The sequence below is a fragment of the Thalassophryne amazonica genome, chromosome 4 (genome assembly GCF_902500255.1).
Source record: "Thalassophryne amazonica chromosome 4, fThaAma1.1, whole genome shotgun sequence".
Classification (NCBI taxonomy): Eukaryota; Metazoa; Chordata; class Actinopteri; order Batrachoidiformes; family Batrachoididae; genus Thalassophryne; species Thalassophryne amazonica.
The window spans coordinates 1,910,857-1,930,410 of record NC_047106.1 but is presented as its reverse complement, the minus strand read 5'-3'; the positions used below and the strand labels follow the sequence as shown (position 1 = coordinate 1,930,410).

Here is a 19,554-nt window from a genome sequence, read left to right as displayed (position 1 = left end):
ACCGGCTGTTGAACGGCCAATGGAAGAACAAGGCGCGTCGGCGGCTTCGGGAGGGGTAATCGGTGAGTTGCAGCGGATCCTCACCGCTTTCACCTCTTGGATCGATTTAATGACCGAGCAGCACGTTCTCCTAAACCGCAGGGTGGGAGGCTCTCGCCGCACAAGTGGAGGCGCGCCCTCCGGGCGCCGCTGCGGCTCTCCCTCCCGAGGACCCTGCGCGTGAAAGTGACGTTCCACTGGTCGTTCAACGGTCCCTTCCTCCGTCCCCAGAAGCATACATAAGCCCTCCAGAACCGTACGGAGGCTGTGTGGAGACGTGCGCGGATTTTCTGATGCAGTGTTCGCTCGTCTTCGCACAGCGTCCCGTGATGTACGCGACTGACGCTAGCAAAGTAGCTTATGTAATAAATCTGCTTCGCGGGGAGGCACGCGCTTGGGCTACAGCGCTCTGGGAGCAGAACTCACGGCTCCTTCATACATACGATGGGTTTGTACGGGAGCTCAGAACGGTGTTCGACCATCCCAACAGAGGAGAGACCGCTTCAACCGCGCTACTGTCAATGAGACAGGGGCGTCGGAGCGCAGCTGCCTATGCAGTCGCCTTCCGCATCGCGGCGGCGAGATCCGGCTGGAATAGCACTGCCCTCCGCGCCGCCTTTGTAAACGGACTGTCACTGGTCCTAAAAGAGCACCTGGTGGCGAAGGACGAACCGCGGGACTTAGATGGGCTCATCGATCTGGTCATACGACTCGACAACCGGTTAGAAGAACGCCGTCGGGAACGAGGCGAAGGGCGTGGCCAGGCACGCGTCATCCCTCTCCCTTCCGGTTCCGACCGAGCTCCGCCCTCCCCACGCTCCTCTGTTCCTGCGCTCCGTGCGCCTACGGCTCCCCCTGCTGACAAAGCTATGGACACGAGCAGGGCAACATTTAGGGCACCTGGAGCACAAAGGAGGCGGGCCTACGGAGCTTGTTATGTTTGTGGCTCGAGTGAGCATCTCGCAAACGACTGCCCCGAGCGGTTAAACACCAACGCCCGCCCCTAGAGACTGGGCCAGGGGTGGGCCGAAACATTCACGTGGGACACACCCACATTGCCACACGACTCCCAGTCACGATCCTGTATGAGGATTCAACCCTGAAGGCCCCAGCACTGGTGGACACGGGCTCTGAGGGGAATCTGCTAGACAGTAGATGGGCCAGGGAGATAGGGCTCCCTCTGGTGGCTCTTACCTCGCCTGTACAGGTTCGGGCACTAGATGGCTCCCTACTCCCACCAATCACGCATAAGACACCTCCAGTAACTCTGGTGGTGTCAGGTAACCACCGGGAGGTGATCGAGTTCTTTGTGACTCAGGCCACCTCCCGTGTGGTTTTGGGTTTTCCCTGGATGCTAAAGCACAATCCCCGGATCGATTGGCCGTCCGGGGTAGTGGTTCAGTGGAGCGAAACCTGCCATCGGGAGTGTCTAGGTTCCTCGGTTCCTCCCGGCTCCCAAGCTAAGGAGGAGGTCCGAGTCCCGCCCAATCTGAAGGCGGTGCCGGCGGAGTACCATGACCTCGCTGACGTGTTCAGCAAGGATCTGGCTCTCACGCTTCCTCCCCACCGCCCGTATGATTGTGCCATTGATTTGGTTCCAGGCAGTGAGTTCCCGTCCAGTAGGCTGTACAACCTCTCACGGCCGGAGCGTGAATCAATGGAGACCTACATCCGGGACTCATTAGCTGCCGGGTTGATCCGGAATTCCACCTCTCCGATGGGTGCTGGTTTCTTTTTTGTGGGTAAAAAGGATGGCGGTCTTCGTCCATGCATTGATTATAGGGGGTTGAACAAAATCACGGTTCGCAACCGATACCCGTTGCCCTTATTGGATTCAGTGTTCACCCCCTTGCATGGAGCCAAAATCTTCACCAAGCTTGATCTTAGGAATGCGTATCATTTGGTTCGGATCCGGAAGGGAGACGAATGGAAGACGGCATTCAACACCCCGTTAGGTCATTTTGAGTACCTGGTCATGCCGTTCGGTCTCACTAATGCTCCCGCGACTTTCCAAGCATTGGTAAACGATGTCTTGCGGGACTTCCTGCACCGGTTCGTCTTCGTGTATCTAGACGATATACTCATCTTTTCCCCGGATCCTGAGACTCATGTCCGGCATGTCCGTCAGGTCCTACAGCGGTTGTTGGAGAATCGCCTGTTTGTGAAGGGCGAGAAGTGTGAATTCCACCGCACTTCTTTGTCCTTCTTGGGGTTTATCATCTCCTCTGACTCCGTCGCCCCTGATCCGGCCAAGGTTGCGGCGGTGAGAGATTGGCCCCAACCCACAAGCCGTAGGAAGCTGCAACAGTTCCTCGGCTTTGCTAATTTCTACAGGAGGTTCATTAAGGGCTACAGTCAGGTAGTTAGCCCCCTGACAGCCCTGACCTCTCCAAAAGTCCCCTTCACCTGGTCGGATCGGTGCGAAGCCGCGTTCAAGGAGTTGAAACGGCGCTTTTCGTCTGCACCAGTGCTGGTGCAGCCCGATCCTAGCCGCCAGTTAGTGGTTGAAGTGGATGCCTTCTGGTGGGCGTCCCTAGAGGCCGACGTCCGGGACTACGTCCAGGCCTGTACCACCTGCGCCAGGGGCAAGGCCAACCACCAAAAGACCTCAGGGTTGCTACAGCCGCTGCCCGTCCCACATCGCCCCTGGTCCCACATCGGTCTGGACTTTGTCACGGGCCTCCCGCCGTCCCAGGGAAACACCGTCGTCTTCACGGTAGTGGACCGTTTCTCCAAGGCGGCCCACTTCGTGGCCCTCCCGAAGCTACCAACGGCCCAGGAGACCGCGGACCTCTTGGTCCATCACGTCGTCCGTCTGCATGGGATACCATCAGACATCGTCTCCGATCGCGGTCCCCAGTTCACCTCGCACGTCTGGAGGAGCTTCTGCCGGGAACTGGGGGCCACGGTCAGCCTCTCGTCTGGGTACCACCCCCAGACCAACGGGCAGGCAGAGCGGGCAAATCAGGAACTGGAGCAGACACTTCGCTGTGTGACAGCCGCGCACCCGACGGCCTGGAGTACCCACCTGGCCTGGATCGAGTACAGTCAAGTGTCGTCAGCCACCGGCCTCTCCCCTTTTGAGGTGTGCTTGGAGTATCAGCCCCCCTTGTTTCCGGTGGTTGAGGGAGAGGTCGGTGTGCCCTCGGTCCAGGCCCACCTACGGAAGTGCCGTCGGGTGTGGCGTGCCGCCCGCTCTGCTTTATTGAAGGCCCGGACGAGGGCGAAGAAACATGCAGACCGGCGGCGGGCCCCGGCCCCCAAGTATCGTCCTGGGCAGGAGGTCTGGTTGTCCACCAAGGACATTCCTCTGCAGGTGGACTCTCCAAAACTCCAGGAACGGTACATCGGACCTTTCAAGATCCTCAAGGTCATCAACCCCGCCGCAGTGAGGCTCCAGCTTCCGGCCTCACTGCGGATCCATCCAGTTTTTCATGTTTCCCGGATAAAACCCCATCACACCTCACCCCTCTGCACCCCGGGTCCGGCACCACCTCCTGCCCGGATCATCGACGGGGAACCGGCTTGGACTGTGCGCCGGCTCCTCGACGTCCGTCGGATGGGCCGGGGTTTTCAGTATCTGGTGGACTGGGAGGGGTACGGCCCCGAAGAACGCTCCTGGGTGAAGAAGGGCTTCATCCTGGACCCGGCCCTCCTGGCCGACTTCTACCGTCGCCATCCGGACAAGCCCGGTCGTGCGCCAGGAGGCGCCCGTTGAGGGGGGGGTCCTGTTGTGTGGGCCGCTGAAGAGGAGGTACTGCTGGCCCACCACCACCAGAGGGCGCCCTGCCTGGAGTGCGGGCTCCAGGCACCAGAGGGCGCTGCCACCTTATGGGAGCAGCCTGGGTGACAGCTGTCACCCATCACTGGACACAGCTGTTCCACTCAGCACGGCGGTATATCAGTAGGATGGCGTCTCCACCTCAGTGCCGAGATATCGCCTTGAGTTTAAGGTAATCCTTCTCTGCAAACATATATTAAAGATTCTGATAAACCTTGCTAAACCTTTTCAGGACAGCTGACTACAGAAAGCAACTTGCTCGGATAAGTACTCACCTTTCCTGCTTCATTGTAACAAGAGGTGGAGGCGGCTTCGCCCCTCTCCCTCTACTGGGTGCTGTCGCATTCCTACCTGTGTGTTTGTGCTCTTTCCCGCCAGCAGTACCGGATCCGACGAGCGAAGGCAGTGGCCACCTGGGAATTCGGGACTTGGCGGTTCCAGTACTTCTGGGTTTCGGTGGCAGAGGAGATCTGGGTGGTTCCGGTTCGACTAGGACGGACGTCTCCTACCTTCGAGCCTGCCCACACGACACCAGCAGATTTCGGCTTACACCTCCAAATTATTAATTGTTGTATTGGTTGTGCTTTTTCACAACAGTAAAACTTGTTCTTTACTTTTCTCCATTGTCCGTTCATTGCGCCCCCTGTTGTGGGTCCGTGTACCTACACTTTCACAACAGATGACCATCAGTTGGCACCTGAACATTCTAATACGACGGACGTGAGACCCGCAATTCATCTGCTGTTTGTATCTGTTCTCGGCATGTGAATCTCATCACTGACAATGATTCCATACGCACCTCGATACATTACCACCATGCGATACATGACAATACGATGCGATATGATTCACCCCGTTCCCATTTTGATGTGATCTGATCTGATATTTTTAACCTGGTTTGAATTCATGTGGAATATGGGTGAGCATATCTCACCCATATTGGCCTCTCTTCATTGGCTTCCTGTTAATTCTAGAATAGAATTTAAAATTCTTCTTCTTACTTATAAGGTTTTGAATAATCAGGTCCCATCTTATCTTAGGGACCTCATAGTACCATATCACCCCAATAGAGCGCTTCGCTCTCAGATTGCAGGCTTACTTGTAGTTCCTAGGGTTTGTAAGAGTAGAATGGGAGGCAGAGCCTTCAGCTTTCAGGCTCCTCTCCTGTGGAACCAGCTCCCAATTCAGATCAGGGAGACAGACACCCTCTCTACTTTTAAGATTAGGCTTAAAACTTTCCTTTTTGCTAAAGCTTATAGTTAGGGCTAGGATCAGGTGACCCTGAACCATCCCTTAGTTATGCTGCTATAGACGTAGACTGCTGGGGGGGTTCCCATGATGCACTGTTTCTTTCTCTTTTTGCTCTGTATGCACCACTCTGCATTTAATCATTAGTGATCGATCTCTGCTCCCCTCCACAGCATGTCTTTTTCCTGGTTCTCTCCCTCAGCCCCAACCAGTCCCAGCAGAAGACTGCCCCTCCCTGAGCCTGGTTCTGCTGGAGGATTCTTCCTGTTAAAAGGGAGTTTTTCCTTCCCACTGTCGCCAAGTGCTTGCTCACAGGGGGTCGTTTTGACCGTTGGGGTTTTTCTGTAATTATTGTATGGCCTTGCCTTACAATATAAAGCGCCTTGGGGCAACTGTTTGTTGTGATTTGGTGCTATATAAAAAAAAAATTGATTGATTGATTGAATTGGCCTTATGTCAGTGTCATTTTTTTGCGAAAGTCTGAAAGAGGAGCTTTTTTAAAAATCAAAACATGATTTTAATTTTGAAAAAAAAAGCAGAGAAATAAAGGAGTGGTGGCCAAGCGGTTCAAGATTCCCAGTTCAAACCCACTCCTGCCCATTCTTCATGTAATATGGAGTTGTGTCCAGAATAGTATCCAGTGTAAAACTTCTGCCAAATTGGCATGCAGAGCCACCTCAGATCTGCGAGGGCGAAGCCGAAGGAACTTATAGGAGAGAAATAAAATAAATCTTAGAAACAAAGTGTTGAGCGCAGATCCTTCAATGCTTTTTGGGAATCGTCCCGTCTGCCTCATTCATGAGAACGTTTCCTTCTTTCTGTGCACCAAACATTTAATTCATAATTCTGGCAGACCTCTGGCAACTTATTTACACTATTTCTAATATATCAGTTCTGCCAAAAAAACAAAAACAAAAAACAAATAAACAAAAGACAGTAGAGAAGCTTGAATCTTGGACTGGACTGGGTTGCTTGACGTGAGGATGTTTCACTTCTAATCGCAGAAGCTTCCTCAGCTAAAATTCTTGCTCTGGTAGTCAGAAATTTAGCTGAGGAAGCTTCTCTACTATGGAAACCACCTGGACAACTGAGAGCCTTCACAGAAACAAACAAAGATCACTTGCTGTACTGGAACTACTGCGTGCACAGGGGCATTGTGGGATGTTGTGAAGCATTTTATAAGCTTCATTGAAGCAGAAAATGTTACCCGTAGGAGATATTTGGAGAGGTGGGCGTCAGGGAGGCAGGCGGGGATGGCGGTGGGACTCCAGACCACAGCTTGGCTTAGGTAGAGGAGAGCGATGTCACTGTCGAAGGTGAATGAGTGAAAGTGTGGATGAATCACCACTTTCTCAACCTTCACCAGTTGCTCACCTGGATCAGGAAGACTCTTATCATAGTCCCCTGCAGAGATGAAGCAGAACAGATAACTTGGAAGAAGTTCTTTGACTGGATGTGAGCAAATGAGCACCTGGTGACTGACGCTTCGTTCTAAGACGGAGTCACGCTGGCATGCAGGGAAGACCGCTTCCTCTCCAGATCTCACATTAGCATTTCAACACCACAGAGTTGTTTGTCCCTGATGGTCTTGGCTAACATGTTTCATCCACTCATGCTAGCATCACTTTAACCGGGATGTTAGAACGTGGGCTTGTCCCATCCTGACAGATAAATATAAAACTTTGTTCAAATATTCTTATCTGTGCTGAAGACAAGCAAATTGTAAAGAAACATTTTTTGGCTTCATTAACAAGAGGAGGCTATTTTTTTTTTTTCATAAGCACTGTGGCTAAGCCATGACAAAGAAAGAGACTGGATCTGAGGACTAGAGGGAGGACAGGAAGACAAATCAGTGAGCTGATGAAAATAGATTTCAAATTCAGGTGGACCAGAACCCTGGATGAATTCACCTATTGTGACATGATGTGGCTCCTCCTGGAAGCAGTGAGCAGCAGAAACAACCCAACGATCCGAAACCAGAGTGCCGCCACAGAACCCATAACCATCAGACCTGTGGATTAGAACCTGGAGAGACAAATAATTCATGTGACAAATAATTCATTTAAGCATTTTCCAAGTATCAGTGATGAATTGAACACGACATGTCTGTCTGTGACTCAGTAGAGTGAAAATGGATCTGTGAATTCTAAATGAGGAATCCTGAGCGTCGAGAAAGTGAAAGTGACCAGATGAAGAACACTCATCATGCAGGTTAAAGCTGTTAGAACCCGTTTGCAGTTGTAATTTGCCCTCAGTGACACTGACCTCTCACAAAAACAAAATCCTCAGTGTTAATTCTGGGGTTAAACCTTCACCACTCCTTCTTCTTCCAGCTGATCCCATTAGGGAGCAGAGCTCCAATTCATCCAAAACAATGCCAGGCTCCTGATGAGGGTACAGAAACAGGAGCACATCAGGTCAATCCTCAGGACACTTCACTAGCTCCCCATTCACCTCCAGAGTGCCTCCATGGAAATGCTCCAGAACACCTCAAAGAACTGCTCACATCACAATCCACACTAAAAACACCTCGGCTCCTCAGCATCGCTGCAGCTCCAGGACCAAACTTCATACAATCGGAGCTCGAGGCGTTGCAGCAGCTGCTCTGCGGCTCTGGAATGCCCTGCCACAAAGCCTGAGGGCACCACAGACGGTGGAGAATTTCTGTGGCAGCTGAAGACTTTGAGTGGGACTCCTACTTTCTTTTACTGTATCTTTTAATGTACTATATGTTTTATGAGTTCTTTAAAAATGTGTTTGTGTAGCACTTTGAGATTTGCCTTTTAATGTAAAGTCTTTCATAAATAAACAGCTGAGTGGATCCTTGTGATTTGATTGGTGCTTTTGTTGTGTAATTTTTTGTTAAAGAAAGGTGTCCTGATGATGAACTTAGATGAACTGTCAGAAAAGGATTATATTGTGTGTTTCTGATGACAATGAACAGATGTTTAACAGAAAATATGTTTTGTGCAAAACGCATTTTTTGTTTTAAAGGAAACTATAAGACCAGAATTTGTACTTAAAAGTAGAATTTGAGTGAAAACACTTAATCTGTAAAGAAAATGAACATTGGATTAAAACCGTGGGATTCACCAGAGGAGTGAGTTTTCATTGTTAACGGTCTGTTGAATCAGACACACAGGTCCTGACCCGGTAAATTTCCACGATATCACCTGCATGTTGACCAAGAGTGACCCCACAGACTGGGTGGAGCTCAAGAAGTGAGCTTATTAGTATTTTTGCATAATGAATGCTGTGGTTCAGTCAGTGTCGGGGTTCTAGTCTCCTCTTTGTTGTTTCACATCTGTTACCAGCTTTTATCTGCTCTGATCTCCTGTCTTCCATATCTTTAGGTTCTCTTTATATTCCACAGCCTCTTATCTGGTATCACCTATTTTCTGGTCTAGCATTCTTTGCATATTCCAGCTCTTGTCTGTCATTTTCTGTGTCTCAGTAGTTTTTGTCATTTCCTTCTCAGATGTTCCCAGCTCTGATATCACATATGGTCCGTTTCACCCTTTCTTCTTGTCTTGTATTCTCTGCATTTGCCCTTTATCACCTTTTGGTGTCTGGCGCTCTCTGCTTCCCTCTAGTGAACCTTTTTGTCCTCACAGGCCTTGGTCTCTGTCTTTGAATTACCTCCATCTAGTGTTTGTTTGTGGTCCCTACACGTAATTAGGTCTGATCATTTCCACCTGTTATGTCTACAGCTGCTCTCTGATTTGTTTGTCTATTCAAAGGGGTTTGGCTCATCTTGAGTTGTGGATCCATTGCATTAGTGTGTGTGTTTGTAGTGTGATGGTTGATGGTGTGTTTCCTGTTGCTACTTAGTAGTACTGATGGCAATTTCAAGCCTCGTGAACCAATGAGCCACTGCAACACAACTGGCTGAAAATCAACACACTGCTTCAGTTTGAAGGGTGACATCTGCTGGATTGCTTTGAGAATGACCTTGAACGAGTGCCCTGACAAATGTTTGCATTAATTCATGACTGATGTGGTTTGTTCTTGAAAAAAAAAGAAAAAGAAAAGAAAAAGTCATATGTATTATTGTGTCTTTTTAACGTAATAAATAGTCCCTACAGATGCACACATAATGGTTCTGAAAGCCTTCATTGTAGACTATATGTAGATTTGTGTTATCATTCCTCAAACTATATTTGGATAAAATGTGACGGGAAAAGTGATAAAGACATGTGCTTCTGCAACTGGTGCTCATGTTACTGTAATTTGTAAATTAGAATAGAGGGGATAGGAGACGGTGATTGTGCAACTTTCAATTTCAATTTTTATTCAAAAAAAGAATAATTTCAACGGTGCTGGACTTTAATCAGCTCCTCTTCTGCCTCACCACCTCTCCAGCTTTGGAGAAGACCCACTCACAAGGCACTGATGTTGCTGCATCGACAAATATTTTTTGCCATTCTCTGTAAATTGGGATAGACTGCGACTCGTGTCACCCAGTATTTGAGCAGGTCTTCTCCTCTGGAGGTGGCCATATGTTGGGTCAAACCTTTGTAGTAAAGCCCTGAAGGCTTTGCTCTCCACTATTTTGAACGGTTGTGCATCTTCCACAACATAGTCCACCAGAGCCTCATCCAGATCAGCTTGTCTGCCTTTAATGGAAACACAGTCTGACATGCTGAGCTGTTTTTGTTTATGTTTTAATCTTAGATAAAGAATAAAATACAGCTTACATGGTCTGATTCCTGCTCCAGGAGCAACAGCCATTGATGTCTGGGGATGTTTGGACCTCAGGTGTCATTGAAGATGTTTTGTTACTGTACCTCAACTCTTGAGCACAAATCAAGCACTTGACCTTTTTGGGGCTTATTAGATCAAAGTGCTCCCAAGCTATTGATCGAGCTCTTTTTGGAACTGGATCCTCCATGTCCCTTCCTCACCACTACACACACACACACACACACACACACACACACACACACACACACACACACACACACACACACACACACACACACACACACACACACACACACACACACACACACACACACACACACACTCAGCTTTCTCACACCTTTCACTTCAACTAAATCACAGCTCTTCAGTCACTCAGCTCAGTCTCTGATCTACCTATAATATATAGTCTGACCTATAACCTGTGTTGATGTACTGTGTGAATAAATGTTGTATGGGTGATTCTTAGACTACGGGCACTTATTATGTCCTTTGATCATATTGTATGAAAAACAGAAAAAAGGGGAAATTTCACACTTTTATAGTTATCTTTACAATGAAAGTGTGTTAAGAATTTTGTTCTAGTAGTCTATGATGACTTTTTCACCTTTTTTCAGCATCATTATATGCAAATATTGCTGTTTTGTGCTTGTCCCACACCCAGACTTTTGATCTTCAATGATAAAAATGAATGGTAAAGAAACGTTTTTTCTAATGTTTTAAAATATCTCTGAATAAAATATCAGTAAAATAATCAAAACATAATTGGGGTATTCAATGTCATACAACTGTTGTGATTTTTTTTAAACAAAATGTAGTTGTCCCACACTATTGCCGTAATTTCCACCACAACACTGTAATGTCCCTTTAAACAGTTTGTATGAAAGATTGTTTGGGTAGTTTCTATGGAGATAAACAGCGACATCAGAGCATGTAGCAAGGTAGGAAAAGTTCTTTAAAAAAGTGGGGGGGACCACATCACGAGGGGAACCCGATGGTTTCAAATGAGCCACCACATCCTCTAACTGTGACAGAGTTGCAGATTCAAATCTGGTAAAAACCGCAGGGCAGGGAGCAGAGACAGAGGGGTCAAAGGTGGGTGGAGAAATGAGAGCTCTTGCAGAAGCAACCTTGTCAATAAAAAAATGTAGAAAACTGTTACATAAGTCAGTGGATGTTTCCAGACAAACAGGCTGTGATACATTCAGGACAGAGTCAATTGTTCTGAACAATACACGGGGGTTCTTGTAATTTTCCGTTACAATGTGTGACAAATACTCTCTTTTGGACTTTTTGACAGTGCTTTGATAGTGGCCCCAACGGTTCTTTAAAATTAGAAATGAAACCTGCAGCTTGTCCTTCTTCCACCTCCGTTCAGCTCTGCAACATTCCCGTCTGACAGCACAGGTTCTCTCATTAAGCCAGGGTTCAGATCTAGACTTAGACCGCCTGGGTTTTAGAGGAGCCACAGAGTCCATTATAGAAAGGCAGGAGGAGTTAAACCGACAACACAGCTCCTCCGTATCAGCCGCGGGAGAAACGGGGAGCATACAAGCAGCAGAGAAGGCAGCAGAAAAATGTTCGGCATTGAGGGGGTTCAAAGCTCGACGGAGTCTGACAGATGAAGACATGTGATTTTAGTGAAGTTTAGGGCTAGTGGCCGGCGATCACCTTAGTATTTCCTGGTTTTCTTGTTGTTTAATGCTGACAAATTATACAGTATTTTTTGTCTTTCTGATGCCTGATTCTGTTTTTTCTCTCTGTTTGAGGTGCAGCTCCATCCAGAGGTGGGAGTGGTGTCTGTTTCTGTAACCCTCCTGTCCTGTGCACCAACAGCATTTCCTGTATGTTCGTTTTGTGAATTGTTCTGTGAATTGTGTCTGTATCATGGCCCAAGCAGAGGGTCACCCCTTTGAGTCTGGTCTGCTTGAGGTTTCTTCCTCAGGGAGTTTTTCTTACCACTGTTGCTCTGGGGGTTAGTAAGGTTAGACCTTACCTGTGTGAAGCACTTTGAAGCAACTCTGTGATTTGGCGTAATACTGAATCATGGTGTGGGTTTGAGCAGGCTGGTTGTAAACACGTCCGGGTGATTACGGAGAAAACCTTTATCCTGTCTAACCTAAGATTTTTTATTTTTTTTTTGTAGGAGCAGGGAGGTTTGAAGTCATGTTTTACTTGTATGTCTAAAGTTCCCTGTGTGCTACACTGAGGCGAGTTATGAGAAAAATGTTGGTAACAGCCATGGGCTGTGTGAGCGGAACAGAGGCGATAAGATCATTTCAGAGCTGTGATCTCAGTTGAATGATTTGGACGGGTCGCTGGATCACACTGGCCACCAAAAATGAAAGTCAGCAGACTTTATCTGCTAATTCATGTCTGTAAAAATCCACCCGGGTGATGATGGCAAGATTTTTTTAAACTGGTTGAGCCTGTCTGAACCTACAGTCACAGAGAGTGAGAGAGCTGATAAAGGCCGAGAGGCAGCACACGTTTTATGTTTGTCTGTCACTTTTTGTATTGATAAAAAATAGGTGTTTATGTAGAAATTTGTCTTGCAAAAGGGCTGCTCCGGCGTCTTTTCCAGAGGGTTTTTATTACTCGTGATTTGCTCAGATGAAGTTACTGACGAGGACTTCATGTTTTTTTTTTGTTTTTTTTCACCCAAGTAAGCAAACGTGATCTTGCTCGAAGCAAACGTTATGGTTACCGCACCGTGTAGGTTTAGTTTTTTTTTTTTTTTTTAATAACTGAGGCTTGCTCAGGTACAATTGTTCAGTCGAACGAAAGTGACTTCAGCTGGGTGATTGTGCGGTTCCACTCCAGTGGTTTTTTCTTTTTATATCTAAGAAGAGTATTACTTTATATTTTTAGAAAGAAGTGTTATTTTATTATTTTTACACAAGTGTTTTTTTTTTTTTTTTGGAAAAGTGTGGCCTTTTAGAGCAAAGACTGTTTTTAATACATCAGAGCAAAGAGGGGGTTTTAATGTCAGGAAAAACGTTGGTCTTTACTTTAGTTGGTCTTTAATGAGAAGACGTAGGTTTTTATGGAGGCACACGGTACATAATGTCATGCTTTGGTAACTTTTGGGTTCCAGTTTTTATTTTGTCCCCTTTTCTTTCCGTTTACCCCAGTCTTGACTTTATTGTTTTTATTTTTGCCACTTGATTATTTTCATTCTTGATGGTTCTGATGATTCGTGTTCATGTATTATTTGTCATGTACTTATTATTATTATTATTATTGTTTGGTCCTTTATTGTATTCTCTGTTCACTCGTGCATTGCATTTTCAGTTATTATTCTCAGTATTTTCAGTTGTCATTTAATGCTTCTCTTTCGTACGCTTGAATCATTAGGCTTGTTCTCAGTTATCTTTTACTTTTTTTTTTATCTTGTCTGTTCTGGTGGTCATGACTTTTACTTTCTGTTACATTTCATTTTGTGTTCAGTCTTGGTTTAGTCTTTCTTCTGGTTGATCTTCAGGGTTTCATATCTGATTGTTATTTATTACATTATCTGTTAGGGATTGTCATTGCATTTACTTTTATACTTTCTTCAGTGTCAGTTCTACTCCAGTTTCCATTATTATTGATTTCCTAGTTTTTCCCCTTTTGTTTTGCTCACATTTTTCACTCACTTCTCTGCATTGCGTTTTTCTTCCCTCACTTTCTCGCCCCCGTTTCCAGATCCTTCGTCCTCACGTGTGTCGTCTTCCTTACTTATACTGCGTCTGTTCACTCCCTCGTTGCTCGTTTGTTATCATGTACCAGCTCTCCACCCTGTTCTTGATCAGCCGTGTTTTGACTCTGCTCTGTCTACCGGATCTTGTCTTTCTGTCTCAGCTCTGATAACCCAGTTTGCTGGTGGACTGACCCTGCTTGTTTATGACCACGTCCTCTGTCTCACCCTGCCTGGTACTTTTGCTCTGTGGACTGTCTTCCTGTTTACTAAATCCCTGCCTGTATTAAAGAACATTTGACTCATACGTCCAGTGTGAGAGCCTGTATTTGTGCACCTCCGCTCAGCCTGACACACAGTATGTAGTGAAGGAGCTGTACTCCATCCATCCATTTTCTTCCACTTTATCCAGAGTCGGGTCGCGGGGGCAGCAGCTCAAGCAAAGCCACCCAGACCTCCCCCAGCTCCTCTGGGGGAACCCCAAGGCGTTCCCAAGCCAGCCGAGAGATGTGGTCCCTCCAGCATGTCCTTGGTCTTCCCCCAGGGCCTCCTCCCGATGGGACGTGCCCAGAACACTTCTCCAGTGAGGCGTCCAGGGGACATCTAGAAAAGATGCCCGAGCCACCGCAACTGGGTCCTTTTGACGTGGAGGAGCAGTGGCTCGACTCCGAGCTACTCCCGAGTGACCGAGCTCCTCACCCTATCTCTAAGGGAGTGCCCAGCCACCCTGCGGAGGAAACTCATCTCGGCCACTTGTACTCGCGATCTCGTTCTTTCGGTCATGAGCCAAATCTCATGACCATAGGTAAGGATCAGAACGTAGATTGATCCATAAATCGAGAGCTTTGCCCCCCTACTCAGCTTTCTCTTCACCACGACGGTCCAATACAGCGACCGCATCACTGCAGATACTGCACCGATCCGTGTACCGATCTCACGCTCCATCCGTCCCTCACTCGTGAACAAGACCCCGAGATACTTAAACTCCTCCACTTGAGGCCAAGACACTCCACTGACCTGAAGAGGGCAAAGCACCTTTTTCCGGTCGAGAATCATGGCCTCGGATTTGGAAGTGCTGACTTTCATCCCGGACACTTCACACTTGGCTGCAAACCACCCCAGTGCACGCTGAAGGTCCTGATTTGACAAAGCCAACAGAACCACATCATCCACAAACAGCAGAGACAAGATTCTGTGGTTCCCAAACCAGACCACCTCTACACCCTGGCTGCGCCTAGAAATTCTGTCCATAAAAATAATGAACAGAACCGGTGACAAAGGGCAGCCCTGGCGGAGGCCAACGTGCACTGGAAACAGGTTTGACTTGCTACCAGCAATGCGAACCAAGCTCCTGCTGCGGTCATACAGGGACCGGATAGCCCTTAGGAAAGGACCCCAGACCCCGTACTCCCGGAGCACTCCCCACAGGGTGCCCCGAGGATTGAGGAGATCCTCGAAGTATTCCTTCCACCGCCCGACAACATCCCCAGTCAGGGTCAACAGCTCCACACCCGCACCGTAAACAGTGCTGGTTGAGAGCTGCTTCCGCCTCCTGAGGCGTCGGACGGTTTGCCAAAATTTCTTCGAGGCCGACCGATAGTCCTCCTCCATGGCCTCCCCGAAATCCCCCCAGACTCTAGTTTTTGCCTCTGCGACGGCACGGGCTGCGGCACGCTTGGCCTCCCGGTACCTGTCAGCTGCCTCCGGGGTCCCACCTACCAACAAAGACAAGTAGGACTCCTTCTTCAGCTTGATGGCATCCCTTACTTCCGGCGTCCACCACCGGGTTCGGGGATTGCCGCCGCGACAGACACCAGAGACCTTGTGACCACAGCTATGAGCGGCCGCATCGACAATGGAGGTGGAGAACATGGTCCACTCGGACTCCATGTCTCCAACCTCCCCCGGCAGTAATGACACTCGGTTACGCCAATCGGAGGTCACTAAAATTAACATTGAATCGGTGTGTAACTTTGCAAAAACAATGTCGGACTCTGTTGTTTTCTCTGGGCCCCTCCCCAATCAGACCGGGAGTGACATGTTTAGCCGCATGTTCTCCTTGAATTGCTGGCTGTCTGAGTGGTGTCCAAAAAATGAGGTGGGCTTCATTGATAATTGGCAAAGCTTCTGGGGAAAACCTGGTCTTGTTAGGAGAGACGGCATCCATCCCACTTTAGAGGGAGCAGCTCTCATTTCTAGAAATCTGGCCAATTTTTTGGGATCCTCCAAACTGTGACTGTCTAGCGTTGGGACCAGGAGGCAGAGCTGTGGTCTTATACACCTCTCTGCAGCTTCTCTCCCCCTGCCATCCCCTCGTTGCCCCATCCCCATAGAGACGGTGCCTGCTCCCAGACCACCAATAACTAGCAAAAATCTATTTAAGCATAAAAATTCAAAAAGAAAAAATAATATAGCACCTTCAATTGCACCACAGACTAAAACAGTTAAATGTGGTCTATTAAACATTAGGTCTCTTTCTTCTAAGTCCCTGTTGGTAAATGATATAATAATTGATCAACGTATTGATTTATTCTGCCTAACAGAAACTTGGTTACAGCAGGATGAATATGTTAGTTTAAATGAGTCAACACCCCCGAGTCACACTAACTGTCAGAATGCTCGTAGCACGGGCCGGGGCGGAGGATTAGCAGCAATCTTCCATTCCAGCTTATTAATTAATCAAAAACCTAGACAGAGCTTTAATTCATTTGAAAGCTTGTATCTTAGTCTTGTCCATCCAAATTGGAAGTCCCAAAAACCAGTTTTATTTGTTATTATCTATCGTCCACCTGGTCGTTACTGTGAGTTTCTCTGTGAATTTTCAGACCTTTTGTCTGACTTAGTGCTTAGCTCAGATAAGATAATTATAGTGGGCGACTTTAACATCCACACAGATGCTGAGAATGACAGCCTCAACACTGCATTTAATCTATTATTAGACTCTATCGGCTTTGCTCAAAAAGTAAATGAGTCCACCCACCACTTTAATCATATTTTAGATCTTGTTCTGACTTATGGTATGGAAATAGAAGACTTAACAGTATTCCCTGAAAACTCCCTTTTGTCTGATCATTTTTTAATAACATTTACATTTACCCTGATGGACTACCCTGCAGTGGGGAATAAGTTTCATTACACTAGAAGTCTTTCAGAAAGCGCTGTAACTAGGTTTAAGGATATGATTCCTTCTTTATGTTCTCTAATGTCATATACCAACACAGAGCAGAGTAGCTACCTAAACTCTGTAAGGGAGTTAGAGTATCTTGTCAATAGTTTTACATCCTCATTGAAGACAACTTTGGATGCTGTAGCTCCTCTGAAAAAGAGAGCTTTAAATCAGAAGTGTCTGACTCCGTGGTATAACTCACAAACTCGTAGCTTAAAGCAGATAACCCGTAAGTTGGAGAGGAAATGGCGTCTCACTAATTTAGAAGATCTTCACTTAGCCTGGAAAAAGAGTTTGTTGCTCTATAAGAAAGCCCTTCGTGAAGCTAGGACATCTTTCTACTCATCACTAATTGAAGAAAATAAGAACAACCCCAGGTTTCTTTTCAGCACTGTAGCCAGGCTGACAAAGAGTCAGAGCTCTATTGAGCTGAGTATTCCATTAACTTTAACTAGTAATGACTTCATGACTTTCTTTGCTAACAAAATTTTGACTATTAGAGAAAAAATTACTCATAACCATCCCAAAGATGTATCGTTATCTTTGGCTGCTTTCAGTGATGCCGGTATTTGGTTAGACTCTTTCTCTCCGATTGTTCTGTCTGAGTTATTTTCATTAGTTACTTCATCCAAACCATCAACATGCTTATTAGACCCCATTCCTGCCAGGCTGCTCAAGGAAGTCCTACCATTATTTAATGCTTCAATCTTAAATATGATCAATCTATCTTTGTTAGTTGGTTATGTACCACAGGCCTTTAAGGTGGCAGTAATTAAACCATTACTTAAAAAGCCATCACTTGACCCAGCTATCTTAGCTAATTATAGGCCAATCTCCAACCTTCCTTTTCTCTCAAAGATTCTTGAGAGGGTAGTTGTAAAACAGCTAACTGATCACCTGCAGAGGAATGGTCTATTTGAAGAGTTTCAGTCAGGTTTTAGAATTCATCATAGTACAGAAACAGCATTAGTGAAGGTTACAAATGATCTTCTTATGGCTTCGGACAGTGGACTTATCTCTGTGCTTGTTCTGTTGGACCTCAGTGCTGCTTTTGATACTGTTGACCATAAAATTTTATTACAGAGATTAGAGCATGTCATAGGTATTAAAGGCATTGCGCTGCGGTGGTTTGAATCATATTTGTCTAATAGATTACAGTTTGTTCATGTAAATGGGGAATCTTCTTCACAGACTAAAGTTAATTATGGAGTTCCACAAGGTTCTGTGCTAGGACCAATTTTATTCACTTTATACATGCTTCCCTTGGGCAGTATTATTAGACGGTATTGCTTAAATTTTCATTGTTACGCAGATGATACCCAGCTTTATCTATCCATGAAGCCAGAGGATACGCACCAATTAGCTAAACTGCAGGATTGTCTTACAGACATAAAGACATGGATGACCTCTAATTTCCTGCTTTTAAACTCAGATAAAACTGAAGTTATTGTACTTGGCCCCACAAATCTTAGAAGCATGGTGTCTAACCAGATCGTTACTCTGGATGGCATTTCCCTGATCTCTGGTAATACTGTGAGAAATCTTGGAGTTATTTTTGATCAGGATATGTCATTCAAAGCGCATATTAAACAAATATGTAGGACTGCCTTTTTGCATTTACGCAGTATCTCTAAAATCAGAAAGGTCTTGTCTCAGAGTGATGCTGAAAAACTAATTCATGCATTTGTTTCCTCTAGGCTGGACTATTGTAATTCATTATTATCAGGTTGTCCTAAAAGTTCCCTAAAAAGCCTTCAGTTGGTTCAGAATGCTGCAGCTAGAGTACTGACGGGGACTAGCAGGAGAGAGCATATCTCACCCGTGTTGGCCTCCCTTCATTGGCTTCCTGTTAATGCTAGAATAGAATTTAAAATTCTTCTTCTTACTTATAAGGTTTTGAATAATCAGGTCCCATCTTATCTTAGGGACCTCATAGTACCATATTACCCCATTAGAGCGCTTCGCTCTCAGACTGCGGGCTTACTTGTAGTTCCTAGGGTTTGTAAGAGTAGAATGGGAGGCAGAGCCTTCAGCTTTCAGGCTCCTCTCCTGTGGAACCAGCTCCCAATTCAGATCAGGGAGACAGATACCCTCTCTACTTTTAAGATTAGGCTTAAAACTTTCCTTTTCGCTAAGGCTTATAGTTAGGGCTGGATCGGGTGACCCTGGACCATCCCTTGGTTATGTTGCTTTAGACGTAGACTGTGTTTCATAATTATTGTATGGCCTTGCCTTGCAATGTGGAGCGCCTTGGGGCAACTGTTTGTTGTGATTTGGCGCTATACAAGAAAAAAGTTGATTGATTGATTGATCTGGGAGAAGCCCTCCCGGAGGTGGGAGTTGAAGACCTCGCTGACAGAGGGTTCCGCCAGTCATTCCCAGCAGACCCTCATGATACATTTGGGCCTGCCAGGTCTGACCGGCTTCCTCCCCTCCCAGCGGATCCAACTCACCACCAGGTGGTGATCGGTCGATAGGTCTGCCACTCTCTTCACTCGAGTGTCCGAGACACATGGCCGAAGGTCAGATGATACGACTACAAAGTCGATCATCGACCTCCGGCTCAGGGTGTCCTGGTGCCACATGCACTTGTGGACACCCTTGTGCTCGAACATGGTGTTTGTGATGGACAAACTGTGACTAGCACAGAAGTCCAACAACTGAACACCACTCGAGTCCAACCCCAGGCCTGGCTCCAGGGTGGGGCCCTGGCTCCGCCATACTGGGCGACGTCTCGGTCCTTGATTTTTTTTTTTTTACTGGTCATGGGAGCTTCTGAACTGCCCTTAGTCTGACCCATAACAACGGAAGGCCCTCATCACCTGCACCCACACAGACCTTGAACTGAACTGTAAGAAAGAACACATCCTGCAGATGGCACCTGTACTGGAACTGAAAGACTGGAGAGTCAGCTGCACATCTTCAACCTGCAGTGTCTTG

At 46.8% G+C, this 19,554-nt stretch overlaps 1 protein-coding gene across 1 annotated transcript in view; it reads right to left on the bottom strand.

Moving 5' to 3' along the window:
• LOC117509347 (coagulation factor VII) overlaps positions 1-19,554 on the bottom strand; it is a 146,568-nt gene that overhangs the window by 32,881 nt on the left and 94,133 nt on the right. The window contains exons 7-8 of the mRNA XM_034169017.1: positions 6,979-7,093; positions 6,276-6,472 (exon numbers count right to left, since the gene is read on the bottom strand). Coding sequence (XP_034024908.1) covers positions 6,276-6,472; positions 6,979-7,093 — 312 coding nt within the window. The remainder of the gene's footprint in view (positions 1-6,275; positions 6,473-6,978; positions 7,094-19,554) is intronic.